Source organism: Erythranthe guttata, chromosome 9 (assembly GCF_056151865.1).
Source record: "Erythranthe guttata isolate IM_541 chromosome 9, IM_541, whole genome shotgun sequence".
NCBI lineage: Eukaryota > Viridiplantae > Streptophyta > Magnoliopsida > Lamiales > Phrymaceae > Erythranthe > Erythranthe guttata.
The window spans coordinates 15,537,619-15,549,900 of NC_142541.1; the positions used below are offsets into that span (position 1 = coordinate 15,537,619).

The 12,282-nt window shown below is 33.5% G+C and overlaps 3 protein-coding genes across 3 annotated transcripts; all 3 read right to left on the bottom strand.

Annotated features, from left to right (window-relative positions):
* Nucleotides 1-234: 234 nt before the first annotated feature.
* On the bottom strand, nucleotides 235-3,188 carry LOC105975904 (wall-associated receptor kinase-like 8). Its single transcript, XM_013001148.2, has 3 exons — nucleotides 2,345-3,188; nucleotides 2,079-2,249; nucleotides 235-1,582 (listed from the first exon to the last, which is right to left on the bottom strand). The coding sequence occupies exons 1-3, from the start codon at nucleotides 3,186-3,188 to the stop codon at nucleotides 348-350; spliced, it is 2,250 nt and encodes a 749-aa protein (XP_012856602.2). The 3' UTR covers nucleotides 235-347.
* Nucleotides 3,189-3,604: 416 nt separating this feature from the next.
* Nucleotides 3,605-4,300, bottom strand: LOC105975905 (ATP-dependent helicase/nuclease subunit). Its single transcript, XM_013001149.2, has 2 exons — nucleotides 3,968-4,300; nucleotides 3,605-3,881 (listed from the first exon to the last, which is right to left on the bottom strand). Exons 1-2 carry the CDS (start codon nucleotides 4,073-4,075, stop codon nucleotides 3,789-3,791), a joined length of 201 nt encoding a protein of 66 aa, XP_012856603.1. The 5' UTR covers nucleotides 4,076-4,300; the 3' UTR covers nucleotides 3,605-3,788.
* Nucleotides 4,301-8,572: 4,272 nt separating this feature from the next.
* On the bottom strand, nucleotides 8,573-9,662 carry LOC105975553 (Integrase-type DNA-binding superfamily protein). Its single transcript, XM_013000752.2, has one exon. It carries the CDS (start codon nucleotides 9,450-9,452, stop codon nucleotides 8,760-8,762), a length of 693 nt encoding a protein of 230 aa, XP_012856206.2. The 5' UTR covers nucleotides 9,453-9,662; the 3' UTR covers nucleotides 8,573-8,759.
* Nucleotides 9,663-12,282: the final 2,620 nt, after the last annotated feature.

Below are 12,282 nucleotides of genomic sequence, written 5' to 3' on the forward strand. Positions count from 1 at the left end.
ACGGCAGTTAATGCTCTCACTCTCGCATACTCGTCAAACTTTGAAATTTTTGTTTGCATTTTATTTCTGACATTTTTTATATTTTCAGTTTTAAAGTTAAATCTACATATTTAGTTTTTGCTTGTAAATGAATTAGCAGTTATTAAATATTATTTTCAGCCTCTCCATTGATAATCTATAGCTTAATTTAGTAAAATTTTACGACATCCTAGATTATTAGACTCCACATTCAAATTTTTGGACTGTCCTGAAATAGTAGATTATTTTCTTTATACTTCAGTTTCAAACATATTCCACCAACTACAAATAGAAACAAGAAATCCAGCAGCCAACTTACTAGTAAAACTTTAATTTGCATCCAACAAGATAGGATATACATCAGACGAAGCGTTGGTCTGAAAATCACTAGTAATCGTCCAATTATATTCATCGTTACCCGTCGAAAAGACCACCGATTCTCCTCTACGGAACGAATAATCTTCTTCTGTCAATTTTGCCCCTACACTCGATCCCATTTGAGCCATTCTCACACTCTCCAATTCCACAGCAACTTGTTTCATATACGGACGTTTCTTACCGTTCAAATCCAAACATCTTTTCGCAAGTTTTGCTACCGCGAGAACACCTCCACTTTCACCTTTCAACACTTGATCATCAAGAATCGAATCGAGGGTATTTTCGTCCATTAAAGACAAAAAACGAGACACCAAACTTCTATTATCTTCCGAATCAGTCATAGCCATTATTGGCTTAAGCCCCGTTAAAAGCTCCACAAGAACAACCCCAAAACTATAAACATCACTCTTCTCTGTATATTGGCTCGACTGGAAATACTCTGGATCGATATATCCAAACGTCCCGTTCACATTCGTGGTTAAATGAGTTTGATCCACTTCAACCGATTTCGAAATCCCGAAATCCGACACCTTCGCCACATATTTCTCGTCCAATAAAATATTGCTCGATTTTACATCCCTATGAAAAATCGGAAGAGAAGTTGCAGAGTGTAGATAAGCCAACGCACCAGAAATCTCCACTGCAATTTTCAAACGCATGTTCCAAGAAAATGGGAACTCGTTATTTCCACCATCGTGTATGTGTTCAAAAAGGGTCCCGTTTGAAACAAATTCATAAACGAGAAGAGGGACTTTTGTCTCGAGACAGCACCCCAAAAGCTTGACCACATTCCTATGATTGATTTGTGATAATATGACAACCTCGTTTATGAATTGTTTCACTAGGGATTTGGATTTGTGTTCATCGACTAATTCGGATTTCTTGATTGCGACTATTTGCCCATCGGAAAGCATGCCTTTGTAGACAGTGCCTTGACCTCCTTGACCGAGTATTCGGCTCTCGTTGAACCGATCGGTGGCTTTCTCGAGCTCTTTAGCGGTGAATGTTCGTGTGTTCTTTACTAGGATACCTTGTTTGACTGAGGTTTGTTGCTGCTGTAGTAAAAGGCCCCCGTTTTGTTTGAAGAATTTTTGTTTTCGGTTTTTAATTTTTCTCTTTTTCACGAATTTGGCGGAGATGAAGGAGATCGATAATAACGTTAGGAAACCCATTCCGGATATCAAACCTGTAAAAAAATCAGAAAGACAAACCAACAAGCCTAAATCAATATGCCAAAAATGGTACAATATTACTAATACCGAGTTTTAAAGTTGAAAAAGTGAAGGTTTTATGTACTTCTGCACCATCTCATTAAACAATAACAATTTAGAATTATTCATGTCTCGTTATTGAATATTTTTAGACATCTAATCTTTCGGGTTCTCGTTTTCTTTTTTTTTCTTTTTTCAATTATTTATTTACATGTACAGGCAGGCCGGTGTAAGCACCAAAAGTCAAATAAATTGTTTCTTGTTAACTTAGTCTATGACACTGATCAATCAGGTTATTAAATGCACAAGATAAACAAACAAAAGGGACACCAAAGACAGCTTCGCAAAGTTAGACCTTTTGCATAAGCAAGAATCAGTCAATCCAATCCCCTTTGGACAAATCTTCGCTCATTAAATAAAAATAAACAATAATAATAAAAAAATATTTGCAATATTAGTTGGAAAATTTACCTATAGACAATTTGCTCATCTTGGAGTAAGGAATATCCACCAAGAAACAACCAGTACTATTTCTCCAGCCATTACCATAATATCCAGCAGCACATTCACACCTATAATCTCCCGGATTATTGATGCAAACCCCAGTCGAGTGGCATGGATTACTTTTACACTCATCGATATCTAATCCCAAAAAAAATTATTAAAAAAAATCCAAATTAAAACACAAAAACGACAGTAAAACAACAACTAAAAAATGGGCGTAATTAAAAACTAACCATGGCAACCAAGAGGGAGATAAGGATTGCCTTGATATCCTTTCCAGCACTTACACCGATACCCTCCAACTCCGGCATCGGCATCGATGCAGTCGCTATTCCCGTAGCAACCAAAACCATCGGAATCCTTCCTCCGAGCCTCACTGCAATTCTCCGTTCCAATCCTCCAATCCAACACCACAGAAACTTCATTCAACCAATTTGAAATAGTCATCGGAGGCTTATACAGGTCAGAAACTGCACTAAAGGCAAAACTCTCTCTCTCCCCAATGAAGGAATAGCTACAAGGCTTAGTCCCCACATTCCCCCACCTATCTTCCAAACCGGAGATCGAAGAGTTGATGAAAACGGTACCTTTCGGAATGGGAATCTGGCAGCACCCGTTTCCAGGGCATGACCCGTTGAGCGACAGATCACCGTCGGAGCAGAACGAAACGCAGCCGTAGGCGAAGTTACTGCGGGTGAGACTCGGAGGATCGAACTGCTGTGACAAACCCTCGATCACAGCCAGGTCGGAGCAGCCGATCTGAGTCAGCGTGTTGGAGCTGGATAGGGTGTAGGGAGTCCCCGAGAAATCGAGGGTCAAATTGGTCTTTATGGTGGTGTTGATGGTGTTGTAGCATTGGCTGGCGAAGAAGGGGTTATTGATTCTTATCTCGGAATCGGAGATGCTGACGAGGCGGTAGTCGTCTCGGGTGGAGACGAGCATGTATGCGGGGTCCACGGTGTGGTCGCAGTAGATTTCAAACCATGGGTTTAGTGCGCAGTTTGAGCCGATTCCGACTCCGAATGGGTATGGGATTGTGATGTTTCCGCATTTGCTCGGGCACCCTGGTTTGGTCATGATGATGTCATCCCCGGTGGAATTTGATGATGTTGTACGAGTCAACTTGGCTGAGAGAAGGGAAAACAAGAAGAGATGGATTAGTGTAATAGTAGACATTTTACGGAGTTTCTTACAGGTATAATTAGCAGATTGTTTAATTATATATATTGTAGTTGGCCGTCCATTCCAATTTGCTGGGGTGATGGAATTTATTTAATTAGCACTTTTTTTCTTTAATTTAATTAATCATTCTTGAATTTTTTTTTACTTTTCTTATTACTCATTCTTGATTTTTTATTTTTTTTCACTCGGCTGTTTGACCGATGATTTACGATTTTGCCCGTCATTTGATTATTCTGCACAATTGCTCATTTCGTGATTCATTCAACGTAACGAATAGTAATTGACTGGATCAAGAAATTGAACTGAAAAGATATGAAATTGCAACCAAAATTAGTGAAGAAAATTTGGGTCTCCATTCATAATTCCGGGCTAAAATCGAAACCGATCAAATCTATGGCTACAGCAGAGAAAGCAACAAATTGAAGAAGAAGCAAACACAAATTAAGAAAAAAAAATCGAAAATTACATACAGGGATAGAGAAAAAGATGGCAAAATCAGAGCGACTCCTGAAGATCGTCGGATCCTTCTAGATTCTTCCTCTTATTCATTTCTTCCTCGTACTTGATCAATTTCTGCTTCCACATCTCCTGAAACAGAAATCAACACCCAAAAAAATTGAAATTTCGATCCAAAAAAAAATGAGAGAGAGAGAATTGAAATCAAAAGAACAAACCTTGTACTTGAGTTCAGCTCGGTGCATCAAATAGAAGCCGAGAACACCACCAAGTACAGTACCCGAAATTATCCTAAAATACCCCCATCTCGGATTCTTCAGCTCCATTCTTCCCCCCAAACCCCCAAAATTAATTTACGATTTTAGGTCTACCGCAACGGCACTGAAACCCCAACTAATCAATGGCAAAATATATACCCGCCGTAAATACGCCGCCGCCGCCGCCGCCGCCGCCGCACCTGTGAATTCTTCTATTGATGAATCCGCACTTGCTAATTCGAATTCGAGTGCACAAAAATCACCGAGAGAGAGATGCAGAACGTTGGTAACTGTAGAAATATGTTTCCATTTTTAGGGCTTTTACATGGGCCTGAAATCGGGCTCTCAAATTGCAGCCCAACTCTTTTTTACTATTTATGGATTTATTCGGGCCCATTTATATTAGAGCCCATTTATGTAATTGTTTTATTTTTCTTTTTTATATCTAATAAAATATTGATTAATTAATTAACGAATAATTAAGCACATCACTTTCATTATATACTGAATTTGTTATATTATTATTTTAATATCATATATATGGCATTATATGAAGAGGGCCCTCATTATGATTTGATTGTCGATAATCAAAGAGAAAATGCAAGTGTTCTTTGTCTCTTTCCTTCTGCCATAATATTTCAAATCGTTATGTCACATTTAAGATATTATTTCTTTAATCTTATGATGGGAAAAAATGTAAAATTTAATTATTATACTAATATTGAGTTATGGCTCAAGTTATTCTAATAATTACTTATCTAATTGTATAATATAATTAATGTGTAAAGTTAGAACATTACTCGGTCATCCCGATGTATTTCCTAATGTATTTGAGATCAAATAAGAGCGAGAATTGGAAAGAAATTTACTATTTATTGGATTACATTCGAAAAGTTATATTTTTTCTCTATTTTCGGGGGGGTGTTTCACATTGAAATTGAAATTGAAATACATAGAATTCGATTTCTGATCCCATCCCAATTTTTGATTTTCTTTCCTTCAAAAAGTACATTTATTAGATCAATATTATTATGTATTTTATAATATATACAAATAAAAAATAAAATTATCAAATTCCACTAATTTCGACCCAAAAAATTTGACTCCGGAACATGCTTTTTTCGTTCTAATTTATGAAATCCCGATTTTTGTCTTTCCGTTTTTCTAGCTAAATTGAAATTGAGTTTTTCACTAATACTAATCCGATTACACTTTTGCCAAGTACCAATTCAATAATTTACGTGTTTTGCAAATGCTACACTCGATGAATATAGTAGATAACCCTACACCATTGATTTATACGTACATAATAACATACACTTATGTGTATGTGTAGTGTGCGGATATTTATATAGATGTTTTTCATCAACTATGGCATCTCGTAGACTTAATTTACGTGGTATCAACCGCTATAAAAAAACAATATTAAAAAAAAAAATAGATTTAAACTTTTAGACAATGCAAAGTAAATTATGCCCTACTCCTTTGGGATAAGATGATCGTGATAACTATTTGACATCACAACTAAAAGTAAGCTTATACAAAGAGAACAATTAAAGATATGGGTACACTTAATTAAACAAATAATTACAAATAAAGGATGTTATTAATTATTACACTTAATTAATAGAGGTGGGCTATGTTTAGAGACCTAATATTCGTCTCTAGTACACTTTGACAAGAAAACTTACCTATAAAAATTGAAGCAACCATTTGTGGTATTTTCTTACACCACGTGAACCATGTTTGTTTGGCCAATCAAAACAACAAAAACAAATTGAGAGGTTATGTCAATTTGATTAATGTTTGTCCTTTGTTCTTCTTTTCTTGATTATTACATCCCACCAATTTCTTTGTAATTATTTTAACTAGTGACATAACCATTCATGCAAAGAATCTTGGTTTAATATATGTTTTTCCTAATTTGTTAGAGTTGTCTATTTTAAGTGCGAACCATCGGCTGACTCTGTAACTAGAATTTTTTTTTTATATCACGCATTCACTGTGTTCGTACAATCTCAGAGTATGCGTCGTGGATCAAGAACACCCGTGAAAACTTATTTTCGAAAAGCAATTTGAGTGTATATGTAAGTTTGTAATATATAAATAGTTACGTACTTGTTTCAATAATACAGCACAAAGTCACAACCAATATTTTGATTATACTTTTATTAAATCTTATTATACCCTTCATGATTAGATTATGTTAACCACCAAATCATAATTTAGAAAAATGTTTTTGAGGAGTAATTTGGATTTTTTATGGATTTCCTTATTTAGAATAGTACCATATATAGATTTTAGTTTGAAATCCTCAAGAATATACATTTACAAAGAGTTTATGAATCTTTGTTTATTTCTTACAAGTTCAATAATTTAGTAGCCTTTTAAAAATGATTATTTTTTTCGAACAAGTTGATCTGACTTTAATAAAAATTAAATCGTATGGTAGTACTATATAAATGCAATTAGGCGCACGTATAATTTAATTGTTCACATACCGATTGCTTCGATGATTTGCTTTACATCAATGATGTTGATCGTAAATAGACTAGATCGCTCACGTGTCTTCGATTCTTAGCAGAGAGAGCCACCTTCACATATTCGAATATATAATAGAGCTAGAAATATAATTTTTTTCGTCAACCTATAAAATAGTAGAAACATTATGTGATTCGTTCATATTTGTGCTTGCCCTTACCGCAAAAATAAAGATGAATTGAAAGTTTGCCGATAACCGAAATAATATGTGTCTATATATCTTTAGCTGTGTTATTCGGGGAAGGCAATCGACCTTTTCATCGACGTGCAAATCTTCGTAACTATGACTAATATTCTTGTTTATTTATTGATTTAACCAATAAAATTAGAGAAATAAGTCACAATTAAATGCTTAATTGTATTCTTAATTTAAATTTTTAGTCCACTGAATATTTTGTCACTTTCAAATGCTTAAATTATTTTCTGTCCCTCAAAAGGTTAGTCCCAGCGCTTCGAGAGTGATTGATTTAATGGCGCTACGAATAGAGCCTATCATATTATATATATTTCATATTTAATTTAAAACCCCATTACATTTACTTTAATTTGTTTTTTTAAATATTTATATTTTAGGGTAGAATTTTTATTTATTTATTGTCAGCTGTATATATATAGGCAAAAGAATGATCGATGTCTAGTTGCTTAATAAGGAGAATACGGCGTCTAATGACCTGAGTTCGATTCCATCTATTAACACTTTTTAAATTGAATGAGCTCGTTGCAACTTGTGTTGTTTGTATACACGGAAAAAAAGTTTGCATTTGCTCCTTTATGTGTAAGAAAGTATTATAATTTTGATGTTTGTACAGTGCATATATGTGGTTGTTAGTTCGAAACGAATGCCGAACACGAGAACCATCGAAAAAAAAAGAAAAAAAAGGGTGCAAAATACCTTTTTAAAGCTACATACTATAGAAAATATTAAATTTAATAAAGAAATTTATATATATATATATATATATATATATATATATATATATATATATATATATATATATAATAACGTTACACTCATGTCACTTTTGTGAGTATTGAAAAAGATGAGTGCAACTAGTGGACAAGATGAATATAAGGTGATGAAATTACTAATATTGGTAAATAGAACTTTTCAAAAACTTTCCTTCTTTCTTTTCATGATTTTGTTTTCAACCCTTCACTTTTCATTTGTGACTTTGTGACCCCCCACCCCCCACCCCACCCCCACCCCCACCCCCACCCCCCACCCCCAAACAACATTTTATAAATATCTTTTCTAATTAAATAAATATTTGCTATATATGATTTTTAAGAAGAGAGTTAATTTACATTGAAATTCAATAAGAAAAATTGAGACATTTTTAAGTTTTCTTTTGGTCTTTGAATTTTAGTTAGGAAAATATGAAAATAATATATTTTCACTTGAATATAATCTTTTCTTTTTTCAATCGCCATAATCAACCAATGAATTGTTGAAATTATTTGTGAAAAAAATGGGTAAAATTGTTTAATTTCCTCGATTTTTTTTTTTATTTTTTTTATTTTTTGGTAGTAGCTATGTAGAGAAAAAATAAACTAAAAAAAGTGGGTGCATGTATAACAACCGATGATCAGTTGGCAAACACGTAATTAACTACGACTAATCGAGATTTACTTAACTAAAAAAAATATAGTGAGACAATGGTTTTTCTTTATTCCAATGGAAAACATTTCATTTATCTAATCATATATAAAGTTTGTGGTGACATTATATTATAATTAATGCCGGGGGCCAATATATACTCCTACCTTTTTTTTAATAAATATTATTTTATTTTTATATTAAAATATCTACAAAACCCTAAATGCACCGAGTGCAAGAAACTCAACTACCGATTTATTGTTTGGACTTTGGACTATATATGTATACATCACGCATGACAATTTATATATATTGCACAATAATTAAAGTCTTGACAAATATATTCATATAATATATATTTGTCAAATTAATTAATTTTACTTATATTCAATTCTCGATAACATATTAAAATATTGCAACGAGCCAAATTACATGACCCATAATTATTTGTTTTTTAAAAGTATACACTCGTCATTAATATTGACATGTGACGAACTAAATCACATGAAATTAAAAATTAAAATTAAAAAAAGAAAAAAAATAATAAAATAAAGGTCTTATATACAATAATCAAAAAGTACAAGCACAAAAAGCACAAGGTACAACCTCCTGAATTCAGCAAGCCCAATTCAGCGTCTCGAAGCTGCATGGAATCAAACCCCCACCGCCACCGCCACCGGCCACTTGTTCCAGAAAATACTCACAGAAGTCTCTATCCGACGCCCACCACGGCGGTTGCAACCACCCCTCCGCCGAGTCAACCACCGCCAACTCGGTACCCGACCCCGTCGAGCCGTCGTACCTCCCCTCCAAACTCGGCAACTGAATTATCTCCCCCAGCTCGTCATTCACCTCAGACGAAGAAACATCCGCCGCCGACGAATACGCCGGAGAGGGGCTGAAACCGGCGAGTTCCTCCATCGCCGCCGCCTTCGCCGCCGCAGCCTGGACGTCCTGGGGGGAGAGAGACGCCGGCCGCGGCAGAGAGTGGCTGAGTTGGGGGAAGTTGAGAACCGCCGAGTCACCCTTGATGCTCAGAGCCGCCACGTCGTGGGCCCTCGCCGCCATCTCCGCCGTGGGGTAGGTCCCGAGCCAAATGCGCGACTTTTTCCGGGGCTGCCGGATTTCAGAAACCCATTTCCCCCAGCTTCTCATTCTCACACCTCTGTATACAGGATGCTTATTTCCACTCTCTCTCTCTCTTGTTTTCCGCTTCTTCTCAATTTTTTCCTCGCCGTTGATTTTGCCCCACCCGGAGGATGATGAGTCCGACGAGGTTGCTGCGGCTGAACTCGGTGACTCAGCCATTCTTTTTTTTCTGTAATAATATGCGTATGAGAATGGTAGTTAGGAATATTCTTTATACATTTAGAGAGAGAGAGAGAGAGAGAGAGAGAGAGAGAGAGAGAGAGAGAGAGAGAGAGAGAGAGTAATGAGAAATGAATGAATATGAAAGTAATTTATATAGTGAAGAAAAATAAAATAAATAGAGAGTTGAGGGTATATATGATAATATATATTGATAGAAAAAAATGTGTGTTTGGTAATGAAGCAAAATGGGAAACATGAAAAAGACCTAGCAAATTAAAGAGACAAATATCAAGTGTACGTTGGAGTGTGACAACGATGTCCCTCATTGGACAAAAATAAAAATATCGTCATTTTTAAGGTAAATTACGGTCATCCCCTTATAAAATTTCAAATTACGAAAAAATCCCTTATATTTGGATAATCACAAAGTCATCCCTCAATTATTTGTGGTGTCAAATTTAGTGGAATCTTGTAGATTATGTGAAATATTCTCCAGTTTGTACCGTTTTACCCCTTATTCGAGGTCCACATTTTGAAATAAGACGGTCATCAGATGTGTTCCTTGGCTTGTAAATATCAGATTGTGATATAAAAAAGTGCCCAGAGAACATTCCACGAAATCTGAAAGATTCTGTTGAATTTGACACGATTAGAGTGCATTTATAAGAATATTCTTGGTTGAAGTGGATGATTGAAAATATCCAAACATTAGTTGTTTTTACGTAATTTGATATTACTTCAGGGATCGGCCGTAATTTACCCTTTAGATAAATAATAGTAATATATAACTAGTCTAAGTTTGCACCGGCTAACTGATAGTACACAAGCATATATACCCATTTTGATGTGAATTAATTTGTAAAAATAAAAATAAATAAATAAAGACTTTATTTCGACAACAATATTAATTTCTGTTCAATTATTCAAAACTGAAGATCAAATGTACGTTTGTACTGTACATATACATTGGTCCGTGACTTCCTACTTCCCGTCTGTTTGGCCTACACGCGCTACACTTGTCTGAATTGTCAACTCCAATAAATAAATATAAATATAAATATAAATAAATAAAATACAGCAATAATTGAATTGATTTAAAATAACAAATTTTGAGAACAAAATTAATATATTGTAGAAATAATGTAATGGCAAGTGTAAATAAATTAATTTGGATGAAGTATAATAAACCTTGTGTAAATGGTCTCCCCGTTGTCCACGTGTGTAAATTTGTCCGTTGGGGGTCCCTATTATAATAATTATTATTTGTCCGTTGCGCTAACAATTTTTTATTTGTTGTTTTCTTTAATTTTCAAATTCCACATGATGAAATATATTAATGTGACTATTCCTCCCACTTAGTGAAATGACTTATATCAGCTCCTAAAACATTTAATTAAATTATCATTTAGATGCTTTTTCGAGCAACGGTTGATATAGATTTTGTAGATACTACACTCGTTGATTTTACATCATTTATATGCTCAGTGGGTTTTCTTCTATGTTTGTTCATTTTTGCTGCATTTTTTTTTACTGTTTTAATCCTCCGATCCTATCGTCTGATTATTCAATTTGCACCTAGATCACGATAGTCAAATCTGTAAGAATCTTATAGTAAAAAATCTAATAAAAATTCTTGTAACATAGTATAATTTGAATGTAAAATATGTGCTCAACAATATTTAAGTGTAATATTGTACTCCATAAGTTTTAAAAGTACTGTCTTGATTTTTTCTTTCTTATTTCATATTATTTATTACTTAATTAATCTCAATGATTAGTACTCTTAATTACTTGATTACTTGAGATGGAGTATTTGAATATCACAAGATTGGGGTGCATGGTTTGCTTCTAAAATATTTCGATTATTGCTAGGATATATATATATATATATATATATATATATATATATATATATATATATATATATATATATATATATTGTGAATAAAACTAACTGTAATATATTTCATTTGACAGAAAAATAATAAAAAATAAGAAAGAAGAAGCAGAATATATAGTAATATATTCCTCGTAAGATTTTCTTTTCATTTGTGGTGAAAAAAAATCTATGACGAGTCCGTGAGATAAAAAGGCAATGTGTCAGAGGATTATTTGTTTGCACGTGGTACTTTGTTTTCAGTACATGTACTCTCTTTTTTGTTTCTTTCTCTTTGCTATTTTTTATTTATTTTAATTTTAATTATCATCCAATAATAATTTAACTAGTAATTCACCCGTGCGATGCACGGGATCAATTTTTTCAAAAAAAAATATTTTGGATAAAATAAAACGAACGAAAACTTTGAACAATTGACATACATGTAAATAATTAAAAAAAATGTTTTATTGAATCAAAATATTCATTTGTTTGTGATTTACCTACATATTCGCTGAAAATCTTTTGTGCACACAAGATTGCTCGTAATTTTAATTATATCGTCCGATTCTGAGTTGATAAATATCTTTATCTCAAATCTACTTTTAACTCTGGACATTGCGGCGTACAATTGCCTATCCACCCTAATATTAACACTAATATTATACTAACAACAACTACTACTACTAATACTAAAACCAACATTGATAATACTAATACCAATACTAATATTAATACTAAAACCAACACGAATAATACTAATATTAATACTAATCATAATATTAATACGATGATTAATACTAATAGTTTAATACTAATATTAATATCAACACTAATATTAATAATAATACGCCACTTCTAATACGAATATTTAATGTTTAAATTAATACGCCAATACTAATAAGAAAACTAATACTAATACTCACACTAATACTAATACTAATAATAATA